We start from the raw sequence: 16,448 nt of genomic DNA on the forward strand, positions 1-16,448 counted from the left end.
AGGGGCACTTATTCATTCATTTTTTTCTTCATACGATGAATCAAGGGCCAATTCTATGCCAGGCGCTGTGGCAGACACTGGAGTCACCATGAGCAGGTGAACGGGACAAGGTCTTGATTCTCAAAAAGCTCACAGCATAGTAGGAAAAACCTCAACTTTGGTAAGTGCCATGAAGCTCAATGCAGGGTGCAGTGGGGAGGGGGATGGGGGTTCCAAGCAAACAGCATGCCTGGGTCCCAAGGCAGGAGAGTACGTGTAGCCTTGCTTAGCGGAACTGAGGGTTGGAACTTAAGACACTGAGAGAGGTATTTGCAGGAGATGATGAAGCAGGGGAGTGGAAAAATCAGACTTTTATTTATTTTTTTAAAGATTTTATTTATTTGAGATAGAGCGAGAGCAAGTGAGAGAGAGAGAGAGTACAGGGGGAGGGGTAGAAGGAGAGGGAGAAGCAGGCTCCCCACTGAGCAAGAAGCCTGACTCAGGGCTCGATCCTAGGACCCCAGGATCATGACCTGAGCTGAAGGCAGATGCCCAACCGACTGAGCCACCCAGGCGCCCCAAATCAGACTTTCATTTAAGAATTCACTTTGGTGGTGCATGGAGAATGAATGAGAGGGAGCAATGGTAGAGGCAGGGAGGCTAGGAGGCTGTTGTTGTATTCTGGGAGAGAGATGAACGGGAGTGGGACTAGGATAGTGGCAGCAGAGATAGAAAGAAGTAGATTAATTTAAAGACTATTTAAGAAATAGGGGTGATGTATTTATGCTGGGAGGATTGCACATGGGAGTGAGGACAGTGAGAAGTCAAGCCAGGTTCCTGGCTTGGGAAGCAGGGCAGATGAGGCTGCCATTCACTGGCAAAGTGGACCCCATTGTGTTGGGGGAAAGATTAGGAGTTCCATTTGGATGCACTGGGCTTGAGGGGACTAACTGCAGGAGTCAGGTCAGGACTAAAGGCATGAAGGTGGTGGTTGAACCCATGAGCTGGCGGGGTTGAGGAGACAGCCCACTGTGAGCGTGTAGGACAGGAAGATACGAGGGTAAAGGATGGGACTGGAGTTCTTAGAAAGGACAAGGCGACCTCATGAGGAAGTAGTCTAAGAGGTTGAAGGCAGTTGGCTAGGCGAGGCTGACATGCAGGGGAACGTTCTGGATGGGAGCTCTGGGAGGTGTCTTTTAGTAAGCAGTAGGAAGCATGTGAGCAGAAGAAATAGACTAGAACATGTAGTTTTTGTATCTATAGCATTCCTTCTGATAACAGATATCGTTAGCAACTTGGTTGCCAGAGGCAGAGATAATTGGGAGATATGATGTCCAAAGAAGAAGGTAGGGTGAAGTGCAAGGGCGATGTTTAAATCAGAGCATGTGAGTATACGAAGACTATAAAAGTTTTGTCCAGGCTGGACATGGATTCCCTTCGCAGGAACCCTACTAAACGGGTAATGCCTCTTCCCACCCCCGCCCCCATGTCTCACCCGGGCGAGCTGGGCAAGTACAACTGTCCCCCAAAGTGGGCACTCAGGTACCGTGAGGGAGGGAAAATCATGACCCGTGGATTGTCTCTTCTCTGTGGACTGGGCCAGGCCCTCTTCTCAGCTGGACCTGGGGTCCTGACCCTCCTAAGGGAGCCCCATACCTATGAGAATCTCATGACCAATGTCTCCTTGCTGCCATGCCGCTGCCCCACTTCCTTCAAGTGTCCCGTGCAGAGGACAAGGCTGTAGAAGGATCTCTGCTGTAGAAGGATCTTCGCTCCGGAGGACAAGACAGCACTGAGGACATATCCAGGAGTCCCTGAATCAAGCAATGTCACCTCTGCTCATACCAAAGTTCTCTCGTTGAAGACGGTAGGCAGCCAAGCAAGTTCAGCTAGCATGATCTCAGCCTGGTGTTAGCAACTCATGCTAGGACATCTCCAAAGTCACTCAGTCCGGGAGGGGCTGTGTGGTCCACAGGACCAAAGAGCAGGGCCGGTGGGCAGAGTGGACCCCCCCCCATTCCCCTTTCCTATTCCTACAGTAATATTTTCCTGCTTGAACCTAGGTGTTCGCTTTAAGCAACGAACTCTACCAATAAAAATGAACAAGCCACTCTGGGTTTCTTGGAGGTGACCAAGAATAGCTCTGTTGGCTTCGGTGGAAGAACGGGGGACCAGTACTTCTCCCCAGTTTGTCCCAGCTCCATTGCCTCTCACCCAAGGTAGAACCACCTAGCCAGCTATGAAAAAGATCAGCAACTACTTCTCATTAAAGGCCCTCCCGCCAGCCTCGCTTAGCTGTGATTAATCAAGAACAAAACCTCTCTTTTTCATCCCCTGCAGCCTTTCCAGAGCAGGCTGGAAATAAAGACCCAGATTGCTTTTCACCGAACGAGCTTCACGTCAATCCATCAAAGCCTATCGGAGACTGCCAGGCAGGGTGCGGTCGCCAAGATCTTTAGTGGTGCCAGAAGCTTGAGAACCAAGTTTATGAACCCATCACCAAGGTTGGGAAGAACCCTTCCGAACAATCCCTCCTCCACCCTTCCCCCCCCCAACCTGGCCGAGGGCTGTAGGTGCTAGATGACAACAATAACATTAAGGGCACTTTATTATTCAAAAAATAAATAACAAGATCATCACAAGTTCACTCTGGAAACAAGGGAGACTGCAGGTAGATACGAGAGATTTCCTTTAAATACAGTCATTTCGGGAGGAGGAGTGGGCAGCCTCAGAGCTTCCGCCTCTGCTCTCCCCTCCCGCCTACAGTGCCGGAGACGCGACAGGGTTGAAATAAGATAACCGATTAGCAACAGCCTGACTGTGTGTGTCTGGGGGGCGGGGGGGCGGGGGAGGGAGAGGATGAGAGTCAGGGTGGCTGGTGGGGTCAGGGTTTTTCAGTTCTCCGCTGCATCAGACTTTCTAGAGCCTGCCCCCTCCATCAGGGCCGCGGGGACCCAGGGCTGAGGCTCCCCGTCGCCCTTCGGCGTCTTCGCTGGGAAATCAAATACATTATCCACGGAAAGACACTGCATGCAAAGAAACGAAATGAAACTTGACTAATGATCTGCCGTTTACTCACAATTCCATCTGCGCATAATGGTCTCGTCTTTTCATGGGACTCTCTGGATGCCCGCAGCCCTACATGCCTGGGGGTGTACAATAAATAGTTCTCCACGAGGAGGATCCTAGGGTTATAAATAGGCAGTTCAACAGGGGGTGGTCTTAACTGCTTTGCTGTATTACGAAGACCACCAGCATGAGCTCAGCCGCAGCCTGCGAGGGGCCACTGTTCAGAGTTTGAGTAAGCCGAAAGACGTGAAGCCCGTCCCGTGGCTCACTTGGCTTGGATCAGTCACGTTGACGAACACCGAAGCACCTGGATGCAATTCAAATACTCCTCCCAAGTGGATGGATTGTTGCCCGCAAGGTTTGGAGGAGCTGCGGGTGTTTGCAGCCCTGAGTAAGACTCTCTTGGATCCGCTCGGGGAATTCAGGCAGAGGCTAGCTATAAACGGAGCTTGACTCGAAGTTTCCCGATTGGAACAGAAGGTGACTTGGGCATAGATGTAATAGAGTCCTTGTCTTTTCACGGCCAGCTCTTTCCCATTTTCGAGGGTTACCAGGTTGCTGCTTATGGTGTAGTATCCTTTCGGGGCCCACTGGAGAACTGTAATGGAGAGGGGGAGTTCGTGGTGAGGTGAGGCATGCATGGCTCCCATTCCTCCAGAACAGAGAGTCTAAGGTTCGATACCAGCTTCATATACACGTGATAGCTGGGGGCTGACCGATCGGCAGGGGCTTCACAGTCGGATGGAGCTGGGTTCCAATCCAGACTTTAGTCAAGCTCGCGCCAAGACCCTCAATCGCCCTGAGCTTTTAGTTTCTCATCTGTGACACGGGGCTAGTATTACAGAGTCTCTCAGAGACTTGTTTTGAAGATTAAATACAGCAACCGGGCACAGTGAGTTTCCTTCTTCCTTTAGAGCGTCTAGAGCCAATTTGCCCTTGAACTTCAAGTGTGAGTGATTTCAAAATTCCATGGCCTAAATAAACTATGCACACTTATAAGACATTCGGACAAAATCCTTGCTGATACGAACACTGCTATCTCGCCTTCCTTGGATCTTACAAAGTCAAAGACTTGCCAGTCTATGTAGCTCAGCCTCAGCTGACAAAAAGAAAGACCCCATTTCTTCCTACCTGCGCATGCTGTCGCAAACCCGACCTGCCTCCCACAGCAAGGACTAAAATTAGGCAAGGAAGTATGAAAATGAACCTGTCATTTCACTGTGTGTTTTGATCTTCCATTGTAGTGGGCGCCACCAACTTGAAAGTACCTGTGTTCTTGTGGCTAAACCTGAGTACCCACCAACAGTGTGCCATTTTCTCGGTGGAGATGTTGAGTGGGTTCAAAGTAGTGTGTGCACCCGATTTCAAATCTCAGCTCCCACAGCCAGCTAGACTGCCGGGCGTGGGGGTTGGGGAGAAGTGAAAGTATCGATCATTTGCTTCCTTGAGCCCTTTTTAAAAATTCCTATTTGGCGATCTATCAGGGTGTGAGATTCAAGCTGTTAAGATGCATCCTCTAGTAACAGGAAAGGCATCCCGAAATGTCTGACATGTCTTGGCCCTCCGGACCACTCCAGAAATGACACTTCCTTATGATGTTTTCACTTTCAGGCCATTTGAGAAGCCAAGGGCAGGTTCTCTTTCAGTCCACTAGGATTATCTCTGTAAGTCCTTACCTAATCTTTGTCCTTGCTGTGGGGTGCAGGTCAAGCTTGTGGCAGCATGACCAGGGAGGAGTGGGGGGGTTAGGACTGGGGGGTGGTGAGGGATGTTGTTGTCTTCACACCTGATCCCCTGCGGACCTCCTGTGAGGCGGACCGAAATATGCTGGGACCATATCAATCTTGGACTCTTTGGCAGAATCTGAGGCCATGAAATCTATCCCAAGGGCAAGGATTTCTGCGCCGGTGGGCAAAGACCAGCGGGAAGCTACTCTTCTAAGTGGTGTCTCTGTTGAGGTCATGCAATCCGGGTGTGCAAGTGTCATGTGGACCGCCACCCCGGACAAGCCACCACAGCTGGGATGTTCTCCCATAAGTGTATTTTCTGAGAATGGCTACCTGGCAGGATTATTAAATATGGTAGGAATAACTGGTATTAATGAAGGGCTTTCTGCGACTCTTCTGACATCTAAACTATAGTAAAGGAAGCTGAGTAACGGCACCTTACATTTGTCTAGCACATGACAGTATGACCTTCTTCCACATCAGCTGATTTGAGGCTGAGGGTCACCCTGTGAAGTAAGTGAGGCGGGACACGGCAGTAAAGGGACTCGCCCAAGGTCACCTAGCAAGTGGTAGTCATGGTTCTAGAATCTCAGTTCAAAAACTTCCTATCCAGTGCTCTTCCTTCCGTATCATGATCCGTGATAACCATGTATGTGTTACGCCCACTGAGAAGCCCAAGCCGCCTCAGAGATGAAGTGGTATCTCCTCTTCTCTCTCTTTGTCTCTGTCTCTGTCTATCTCTCTCATTGTATGTGTGTTTCACTCACACACACAGACACACACACACACGCACTGTTTAGAACTCCTTTCTGGAACACTGTGCTAAATTTTTCCAAGACTGCTCTGATGCCCTCAGACTGCATTTATCTAGCAGGGGGTTTCGTGCTCGCGGGCATGTTTCCATCCATTTATCAGATGCGACACGTTCTCCAGCACCAAGGTACGGGTTTGGGAAAAAAGATCTAAGAGCTAGAATGATGGCAGAACGTATATGGAAATAAACTTATTCAGAGTTGAAAAGATTACAGTATGTCGTCTGCTGTTACTTCATTGGAAAATCTAACGTCCTGGCACCTATTGATCTTTGCAGAATGATTTTACCTTTAATTTCCCTGAGGTTGGCCCCCGTGAGGCTGGGGTTAATCATACAGGGATTGACAGATGGCAGGAAGTACCCCCTGAGGCCCATTTACACACAGCGAAGAGGGGTTAGCATGAGGGATGCTCCCAGCCAGGAGGTCACTACCTGCCATCTCTTCTATGTTCTCAGAATAATGGTCCCTCTACCCAGCAATTCATCATTTAGAATCGGCCATTGAGCAAGAACATAATGAGAACATCGGGATTGCTTCCCACCTCCTTTTGTCCCTTCAAGTCCCATCTGTGCATCTGAGCTCACTTGGAAGACAAAGGAGAGCATATGAGAGGTGTATGGGTGGGTTGGTAAATTGGGCCCCAGAGGAAGAGAGGAGCCTGCCTGGTCATTAGGCTGTCCTGCTTGCGAATCCCAGCCTTCCCGCCCAGGTGACCGGCTCGGAGGCTTTGGACTTACCGGACACTGTGTTAGTACTGGCCTCACTTATGACGTGGGCTGCAATTTGAGGGTCCTGATCACCTGAAATGAAACCAAAAGCCAACTGTCAGGCCAACGCAATACCATACTGCCCACAGAACTATCTGGTCTAGTCCTATAGCTATGTCATAGAGACAGGGCGTAAGTAGGTTACACAAAAGGAAGAGTACAACAGTCCGAAATCCCTGTCACAGGGGAAAGCTGGTTTCTAGAATCTGAACAACTGAATTGGCTCTTTGCATTGATCCCATTCTTCTAATGGTCGTTCAGTACCTGACTCCACTTTACCTAGATTGACGCAGGCTAAAACTCTTGGTCTTGGCGAAACGTATTTTGAATCTTGCTGTTAGAAACAGCTCCTGGCCATTGGGAACCTCACTGGGCCCCAAGGGGGTGTCTGCACACTTAGCTGGCCAAACTATTGTACCTCATGCAAAAACCTTGCTCTTTAATTAGATGTGCCGATATCCCATGTGCGGAGACTGTGTGGAAGTTTGTTGTTTTTTTTTTTTTCCAAGAATGAGCCTGCTGTCAGACACTTCGTAGGTGCCCTATAAATATTGAATCAAATTGCATGACCTAGCTAACCAGTTGTGTTGTTGATCCTTTTCCTGAAGACTGCAACACCCACGTGCCCCATTTCCTCAAATTTCACTGTAAGTCACAGACAACATGGTACCACTCAACACATCTTACAGTCATTCTGAAGACGAAAACTTCATGGAGATCAGATGGCCCATTGCATCCAGAGCAACAGTTAAAGCAAGCTCTGAGGACTCTCTTTGCCTCAGAAAATAGTCTCTGTATCTCTGTATGGATATATTTCTTTTATGTATTAATAAGCCATAGCATCGTTTTCACTGACGTTGTGAGTGACACTCGCCTGCCAACACTCCATCTCTCCCATGCTCAGCTGCTCGCTCACTCCAGGCATTATTACTGTGTTTGGGGTGCTAAATTCCAGGAGGAACAGGGAAAGGAGAAGCCCCGGAAAGGGTCATGGGAGGAACAGTAGAAGACAGTGGGGAGGTTTAGCTTGGAGAAGAAAAGGCTGGGGGGCCATGATTGCTGTTTTCAACATCTGGACAGCTGCTGTCTAGAAGAATTCTACTTTGCTTAGTATGGCCCCAAAGAGCAGAACTGGGTCCAGTGAGTGGAGATTATAGGAACAAATTTCAACTCCAGAGGAGGACAGACTTCTCTCTGAGTAGTACAGTAATCTTATTATAATTACTAGAGCCATTCAAAGTTGGACCAGGATGATGAATGAGCTAGAAGGTGCCTAGGCGTGTTGGATCAGAGGCCAGATGGTTGTGAAAGAGATCCGTGCTCTGTGGGTGACGCTGCGTTTGAGAACCCTTCCTTCCAGTCAAGATCCCTTCCAACCCTGAGATGTTGGAGGTGTTCTGACGTGGAGAACAGGGCAAAGGATGGAATGTTGTCACACAGAATCATTCCTCGATCGGAGACACTCCACTGGCCAAGGTTCCCCACCCAAAGCTATTATCACCGAGCGATGAATGCCAGCGATGACTTTCTTGTCATCTTATCCTCTGTGGGTGGCACCAGGCTGTATGGTTGCTTTGATGAAGATATTGAAAACAGTGGCATTTCTTCATCCTTGGAATGGTCAGCGTCAAAGGAACACAGCCTTGCCCATACATGTGCACATACAAAGCCTTCCCAAATCACAGGTGTTAGAGAAGGTGTCCATTTGGCCATTGTAGTCCTGTTTTATTTCCAGGGCTAAGAGTTCCCTAATTCTAACAACTGGGTTGTTCAGTGTGATCAGCCTAAAACTTCCTTTTAGGTTTTAAGTATTCACAAAAACTGATAAAGAGCAACCTACCTTTTTGCATCGCAACGCTTTCTTCTTTCTTCACTTCTTTGTTTAGCATTATCTCCTAAAATAAGGATCAGTGCAAAAGGTCATTTTGACAGGAAATCTGGTGTGGGGTTTTAGAGGTATCATTCATTTGGCATCTGTCATGACTCTATTGCCTCTTCCTGGTGAGGATTATCACATGGACTTAGATCCTGTCATTAATTCCATCATAGCGATTGGGAGCCCGTGGCTCTGACAGATGAGCTGACAGCCCAGAAAGCCCAGGGGTGAGCCTGGAGGCAGGATCGGGGCCCTATTATCTCCACTGCAGTGCTCTCTCCAGACCAGAGGCTGTGACGCTGACCCTTCCTATGACCCCAGTCTCCCTGCCTTTGACGGGTATTGACAAATAATGCTGAATGGGGAGACGTTTCTACCTTGGGAACTGGTATATAGAATATTATTAAACATAAAGCAAGGCGTGTATCTATTAGAATAAAATTGGTCTGAAATCTCTTAGGAAAAGGTAATAGTACGTTTGACCTTGGGAAGAAATTCCAGACTACGAAGAGACCCTCAGGCATTTTTTATTGTCTTGTCCCTGTCGAGGGGATGAGGAGATTCTCTTGCAGTTGGTCGCGTTGTGGAGCCTGTATATATTTAGAATAATCAGCATATAGGAAACCCAGGTAATCTCCCAATGATGCTGGTGTTCAAAGGCAAATGCAACACTTCTTAAGTGGTTTCTTTTCACTTAGCAACTGGGGAAGGTCACGGGCATGGCCATCAACACAAGCAGGAAGGGAATCAGGGCTACGGCTGCCATTTTAAAGAGACTGAATACAAGGCCTCGAGGGCTTAGCAGGCTGGTGCGAGGTCACCCAAGAGTCTGAGGCTGGAGCCAAGAGCAGAAACTCTGAGATGACGTTCAGAGGCCAGCTTAGCTCACGCCGTCACTCTGGGCTCTAAATACAAGTGCGGAGCACAGTAGTATTTTCCCCTCTGATAACCAAAGTCTTGAGCGCCTTCCCATTACTGGACGCCGTTTCCTACAGGGCCCTTCCTTTCCTTCCTTCCCCAAAAGGAATTAGTGTCGGGACTGTTGAGCGTCCCCGGTAGGCTCAGCTCGGTTGCCAGATGTGAGGGTGAAAGTCAGGGAGCCCTACTGGGGAGCCTGCGCCTCAAACAGCTCACAGGGGCCACAGGCCTTCAAGTTTCCACTTGAGCTGAGAAAGTGCGGCGACAGGAAAATGTTTGTGAGACAGCCAGTAAACAAATGAGTATTTAGTGTCTTCTCAAAAATGGAGTGTGATGATCGAGGTTGAGATACTTTTAGACTACGTGGTTGCACTGGTGTCAGGGTTTGGCCAAGATGAAAACGTGAAGTCAGCAAAGTTTGTCTTTTATGTGCCCAGCCTTGCCTTTCTGTGAACTTTCCCTCAGCCACACTCCCCAGAGCCCTTTTTTTCTCCCCTTCCTTCACTCCCCACCTCGACTGAAGGACTTTTCAAAGTTGACTTTCAGAAAAGTCTCAGATTAGTGATTTCTCTCTTACTGGGAAGTCTATGCGGCAGGTATGGACAGGTTGACCTTTACCTTGAAAAGGAAATGCTTTGACCCCCATCAAAGACATCTCAGGCCCCGGGGGAGGGGGACAGACGACCCTGGAACTGACCAGTCTAGCGGGGTGGCGTGATTTTACCGTGACATTACACTCTTCAAGACGCTGCCTGCACTTACCCGAGCATAAGCCCCAAATTCCATCTTCCCCTCAAAGTGACAGCTTGGTACTACCTGCCTCAGGAGCTAATGAGTTACTCGTCACTAGAGCTGTCCCAACAGAGTGTGGTGACCACTCGGTAGGGGCTGTGGGGAGAAGACTGAAGTCCTGGGTTGATCATTGGACCGGTGACTTCTAAGACCCCTTCAAGTCCTATGATTTGGAACCCCCACATTCAAGCCTTTGGTTGTCCTGGCCCAGGCAGACCGTGAAGCCCAGAAAGAAAGCCCTGCTAACACTCACTGAGAAGATGAAAATCCAATTTGGGGTTACTCTGCAGGCGGCCGGCCGGATTAAAAAAAAAAAAAAAAAGTCGTCCAAAATATTGTTTAGAATGAGAAATTTAGGAGAATGGATATTGGAAAGAGGGTCAGTCTTCAGGGCAGGACTGAGAAGCCGGAGGACTCTGTGACACATGGCACTGACTAGGATCCCGCCCCTGTGGCAGTAGAAGCGAGGGGCTTCCTCTGCCTTACGTCAGGAGCCCTGGTTGACAGGCCTGAGAAGGTCTGCCTTTCTAGAATATGGAAATTTGGAGCTGTCACTTTTTTCGTGCAAGCATAAGCAGAGAGGCCAAGCCCGCCAGTTTCCCTTGCTCCTCTCCTGGGTAGCTGATTTGGGAAGTTTTACGTATCTGACCTGAAATAAAGCCATTAGAAATTGGCCGTTGAACAGTAAGACTCTCAGTAAGAAAGAGAGAGGAGGGGGAAAACCAGCAGCACTCTCGCTGCAAGACTGATCATATAATCACACAACGTCAGGGCAGATAACCTCAGCCCTCTCATTTATAGATGAGAAAACAGGCCCGGGGACATGAGGCCATTTGCCCGAGGTCACATGGCCAAGGACATTAAATATCCAATAAATATTTAGATTAATAACTGTAGTTCTGGAAGTGACTTTCTGCACATTTAAATTTGCAACACCTCCCAATACCCTAGAGTACTGGCCAGAATCCTCGGACAACCAGAGAAGCTCAACTCATTTCCAAGCTTGGCCAATGAAGAGGAGTCTTCATCTAGAACCTAGATGAGTGTAAAGAATGCAAAAGCCAGCAGCAGATTTGGGCTGCACTCTGACTCTTGTAGGTGACACAGGACTAGGCTGTTAGCGTCTTTACCGTAGGAGGACGGGAATAAGCTCAGAAATAAGATCTTAAGCCCTTTACTCCCAGGTTAAATGATAACATTATTTATATGCGAGAACTAACTGCTGTTGGTTTATCCAGATTACCCGCCCCCCCACCCCGCCTCCTATTCATGACCCCAAAGTGAGCTGAGGGCCAAGGGTATTCTGCTCAGTGTTCTGAGAGGGGAAACAAGCAGAAAGACTGATGTTCTGCTTCAGGAGAAAGAGCTTCTAGACTCCTTGTCCGTGATGATGGAATTCATGTTGTAAGTGCATCCTCAGTAAGCACTCTAAGACTTCTTGTTTGCAGTACCTATTCCAGGCCCCAGAGACTGCAGTGACTCCTCGCTGGGGCCTCTGTCCACCTCAGGGCTTGGCCGGCCCTACAGTGGACTGGCTTCATGAGCAAGTGGTGTTCTGTGGGGTCTGATTTGAGTGGCACCGAGAAAGTCCATCCCCCTTTCCCCACAATAAAAGGGAAAGATCTCGCTTTCATGGCACCTGAAATTCTGTCACGAGAGAAGCGTTCATTTGTGTGTGAGAGCCCCAGCCTTCAGAAGTCCCTACTACCCTCAGTAAGGGCAGGCCCGTACCCTGTGGCCGGCCAGTGATTCTCGCTCCCCTGGGAAATGGGGACCGGACCATGGGTCCGCAGTGACAAGGCAGCAAGGTTTGGATGGAAAGATAGGGAAATGCCAAGGGCCAAACTCGGTGTGTTTCATAATGTTCAGAGGGGCAGCTGCGTGTAGTATCCCCAAGAGAGGCTCTCTTGTTCCTCTCAAGAACATTCCTATGAATGTGCACACTTCCAATTTCCCTTTCCCTTTCACATGGGATTTTGGTTTCATTTTTCCTTTTTTTTTATTGGATACATATAGCCATGTATATATGTATACACATATGTACCTATGTCTACAGAACTTCTACATCGTCAGCGTTCATTTCCTGACCTAGCAAAAGCAGTAAAACGTTTCAACGACCCTTTCATCAACAACTGAGCTCCTTACCTTGAGAAAGGCTTCAAACCGGCTTTTAATTTCCTCACAGTTCAGTAAGGACAAGGACCCCTCTCCTTTGTTGCATTTCTGTAACGTTTTCATGAACACAAAATCTTCGTAAAGATTCCTTTCATCTTCTATCTATTTGTGAAATAACATGGACATGAGAAACATAATTCTGGAGAAGGCGGCTACTTATGTCTGTCCCTGCAATCACTTCCATGGCATCAGTAACAGGAGGAGGATTTTGCAGATATAAATGGGGAATAAAAGTTATTATACCGGATTATCATTATTTGGTATCAGCCATTAAAAAATTGACAAAAGCCAGCAATTAAAATGTCCTATTACCCGAAACTCTAGGTAGAAATCACAGCTATTCTAATAAAATTTCATTACAAAGTGTACATTTTGCCCATGTGTTATAGCAGCAATATTCGAGAATGATCATACTCGTCATTGCTCTGTAGTGATCGGTCATTGTGAACCCAGAGTCTAAAATCGTTTTCCACTGAGCTCATTTGCCCACTTCATTTTAGTTGGTGCTGCAGTGTGTTATAAAAAGAAGTTAATTTGCAATGTGTGTCAATTAACTAGAGTTCTAATTACATCTCTCTCTTTTTAACTTTAGTATTTGTGGAAAACATTTGCATTTTTAAGGAAACCATCTTTCATTCCCAAAGTTAACGAGAGAGATTTTATTTTCCAATGTCTTAGAATAATTAAGTGTATGGAATTCACTTGTATAATCAACTGATTCTGGACCATTTTCTTGTTTTAAAATGAAATTTTTAAATTCAAAACAAGATCCACCTAGCCAGTGGCTTCCACTGTCATTAAGAATACACCTCAATGCTTTGGTAGATGTGGTTGCCGCGTCCCCCCGTAGAGGCTAGGCTTGGGTCCAGGCCAAACACAAACAAACAACCAGACCCAGAACCCTGCTCTTTACTCAACTAAAATCAGAGTAACCCAGTGAATTGCCCCAACCATCACTGCCCCTCCTTATCCTGATGAAAAACTTCATGGCGTTAATTCTAGGATGGGATCCCAATAGAGGGCATTCAAACATCCCTGAGAAAATGCAGTCTCCAGATGTTGTACAGCCACAATCCCCACGTCCAGACTTATAGGAACAGCCAGATAATTCATCAAATTTCTCCTTTTCATATATGATTGATGTTCTGTCAGTTACAGCCAATAATGCCCCTCAGTGGAAATGGGTAAACACACTGAAACAAGATAAATCCCAACAGGTATTTTGTCCTAAGGATGCAAAACTACCTCTTAAATTACTCTACGTTTTGTTCCTGTAAGTCCAGCCACTTGAGAATGTAAAACATCTCAGAGGGAAACTGAGCAGCTTGCAACTACAATCAGTGTTTGAAGAGTTATAGAGAGAATGCCGCTTTCACTCTAAGACTGCAAATTCCGGACTTATCCGTGTCTGTGCTCATCTGAAACACTAGGAAGTTCCAGATCAAATTCATACTCTTCTTCTCTAGTTAGCAGTTAAAAAAAAAAGGCGTCTCCATCAGAAAAACAAGTTTACTTCTTAAACAAAACTTTAGCAAAGAATTATAGCTAATGCCCACCTAGTGCTCACTTTGCGCAGGGCTCCGCTCTAATCTTGCTATGAGGCTAAATTCATTTAATCTACGAGGTGGGTACTATTATCTTCCCCGTTTCTCAGATGTGGAAGCTGAGGCACAGAAATATAAAATAACTTGCCCAGGATCGCAGAGCTAATAGGGGGCAGAGTCAAGATTGGAACCGAGGCAGTCTGACTCCAGAGCCCGAGCTCTCGACCCAAGACCAGAGCAGGAGACCTTACTAACTAGATGACAAGCATTATGCCACGAGACCATTTTGGCTATGTGAACTCCCACCACTGTCCATCATCTGGGTAGACCTAAAACCAATCAACCCGCAAATCAGTGAGGACCCCCAACTTGAGTTAACAAGGGCTCCTGGTTCAGCTTACCTTGTCCAATCTTCTGTGAAGATACACGGCAAAGAGTGCTGACCCAATCATCTGGGTGATGAGAAAAACAGTAAGTAAATACATAAAAATTTTCATACTGACGGGTGGTCCGGTGGCCACAGATCGGGGAGCGGTTTGGCTATATGTTTCGATCATGCTGTGTTAGAGTTGAAATGCTATCTTCAGACCGAGAAGGTGGCAGAGGCAGCATGAGAACACTGTCAAAGTGGCCACCTTACTCAGGATTAGTTAAGAGCACACAATCGTTGCAGCCCACACTTCCTGGAAAATGTGCTTCGTAGTCTTCTCTCCCAGCAAAAAAAAAAGTTACGTAAAGGTTTTGCTTTTTTTTTTTTTAATTATACCCATATCATTCACTTCCAGGCTTTCCCTTTTGTTAGTAAAGAAGAAACAAGTCTCTTCTTCCATACATTCATTCTTGCCTTGAAATGTCATAGACTTCTTAACAGAGAATGGCGATATTTTCCTATTGCTAGTTTCCTGGGTTCACCAGTTTCAAGGAAAGTGACAAATGTGTCCACCAGCAACAGACTTATTTCAATTTCAGTCTTAATAATACAAACCGGGAACCTGGCATATGGGGAAAGAAACGAATGTCAACAAAAGTTTGGATTGATTTTTATGACTGGTATACCCCCAGCTAATTGCTTCTTAAGACTTCTTTAATCTTCAAACCCAATGAAATCCCAGCAGCTTTTCAAGTCTACATGGTACGAAGCAAAAAGGAGTGCTGACAGTTATTGAAAAAAAACATTTAGCTGGACAGGTAATTGAAAGAACATAAATTTCTCAAGGGTCAAGAGAAAGAGGGTCTTGAAGGAAATGGGTCCAAAACCCTGGGATCGAGGTTAAAGTCGGAATCTTCGCTTGACTTGGCCAAATTGCTTGTCTACACTATTCCAGTCTGTCAGATAATTCCTGATGCTGATGTAATGGCTCGGAATAGAGAGAACAGGCTCCAGTTAAGAGACCTGAATTCTAGTTCTTGTTCTACCAACAAATGGCTATGGACCTCAGGCAAATCACTATAGGCTGCTGCAAAGATCAAATAAAAATGTGCACGAAAGATCTTTGAGACGTGTTAAGCAATAGACAACTCATCCTGAATTTGGGGGATTTGTTTAGCCAAAGATAAAGAGTTTTCCAAATAATTGCCACCTCCTTACATACTAGTAAAAAACAAAAGAACAATAACAACATCAAAAACACCCCAAGTTTTGACAACGAACTGAATCATTGAGATGTGTAGGATTATGCATTTCTCAATGGCTTTTGCGTCGTCTTATCAGATTGCCTTCGAAACAAAAGCAGCCGTGGAAATCCCTACCCCACATCCCAACCTGGTCTAGAAACCATGATAAGATCACTTTGGTGATTCCTATAAAATTGTTTTGAGAGACAAATAGGAAATGTAACACAGTGCTCTATCTGTATTGTTACCACCTGCTCTCTTCCCCTCCCACGCGCCTGCATCCTGTCCTTGGGCCCAGAGCTGTGTAGCTTTTCACTACATCTGCCAAGGAGGTGGCTTCAATGCACGTGATAAACTTTCATCAGTCAGGTCAGAGGCTTCAGTTCTTAGACAAGTAACCTGAGTTCCACTGAAGGAAAATGATCATGAGAGCCAGAATGGGCTCGAGGACTTCCCCAAAGCCTGTTTCATAGGATTACAGAATGCCAGAACTGCAAGGGCCCTGCCAAGATGAGCTCGGCCAAGTGCACAGGGAGAGGACGCTGAAGGGCCCACACAGAGATGCAGGCAATGTCAGGGTTTGTTCCCGCGACCACCTTCCAGAAAGAGTTGTTGTCGGGGCGCCTGGGTGGCTCAGTTGGTTGGGCGACTGCCTTCGGCTCAGGTCATGATCCTGGAGTCCTGGGGTCGAGTCCCGCATCGGACTGCCTGCTCAGCGGGGAGTCTGCTTCTCCCTCTGATCCTCCCCCTCTCATGCTCTCTGTCTCCCATTCTCTCTCTCAGATAAATAAATAAAAAATCTTAAAAAAAAAAAAAAAAAGAAAGAGTTGTTGTCCAATCTTCCTGCCTCCCACTTCCTCAACTTCAGCCTCCTGAAGTCTGACTTCCGTCCCCAACATTCCCCTGAAACTGCTCCCACCATTATTAGCTCAATAGTTTGGGCTGAATACTTTTTAGGGTTCATTTTTTAGAGACCTTTCTATTAGTCTGTTAACCTATGATTCTGTTGTCACCCTTCTGAAAGCTTTCCCCCCTTGCCTCTCAGAAAGCTTCTTTGTGTGATTCCCGTTTTCCTTTGTTCCCCTTAAAACTTTGGTATTAGCCCATCCTCATCCTCCTCTCCTCTCTTCCCCTCCCATTTCCCCTCCCCGCTCCTCATTCTACACGTTTTC

The 16,448-nt window shown here is 47.0% G+C and overlaps 1 protein-coding gene across 1 annotated transcript; it reads right to left on the reverse strand.

Annotated features, from left to right (window-relative positions):
• Window positions 1–2,811: 2,811 nt before the first annotated feature.
• Window positions 2,812–14,337, reverse strand: CD40LG (CD40 ligand). Its single transcript, XM_036083588.2, has 5 exons — window positions 14,064–14,337; window positions 12,089–12,220; window positions 8,198–8,252; window positions 6,328–6,390; window positions 2,812–3,646 (listed from the first exon to the last, which is right to left on the reverse strand). Exons 1-5 carry the CDS (start codon window positions 14,217–14,219, stop codon window positions 3,270–3,272), a joined length of 783 nt encoding a protein of 260 aa, XP_035939481.1. The 5' UTR covers window positions 14,220–14,337; the 3' UTR covers window positions 2,812–3,269.
• Between the last annotated feature and the right edge of the window lie 2,111 nt (window positions 14,338–16,448).

Source organism: Halichoerus grypus, chromosome X (genome assembly GCF_964656455.1).
Source record: "Halichoerus grypus chromosome X, mHalGry1.hap1.1, whole genome shotgun sequence".
NCBI lineage: Eukaryota > Metazoa > Chordata > Mammalia > Carnivora > Phocidae > Halichoerus > Halichoerus grypus.

Coding starts and splice junctions, on each gene's coding strand:
- CD40LG (XM_036083588.2), bottom strand. CDS start 14,219: ATGATCGAAACATATAGCCAAACCGCTCCCCGATCTGTGGCCACCGGA. Junction 8,253..12,088: donor GGTTTGAAGCCTTTCTCAAG/GTAAGGAGCTCA, acceptor TCCTTATTTTAG/GAGATAATGCTAAACAAAGA. Junction 3,647..6,327: donor CAGTACTAACACAGTGTCCG/GTAAGTCCAAAG, acceptor TCTCCATTACAG/TTCTCCAGTGGGCCCCGAAA.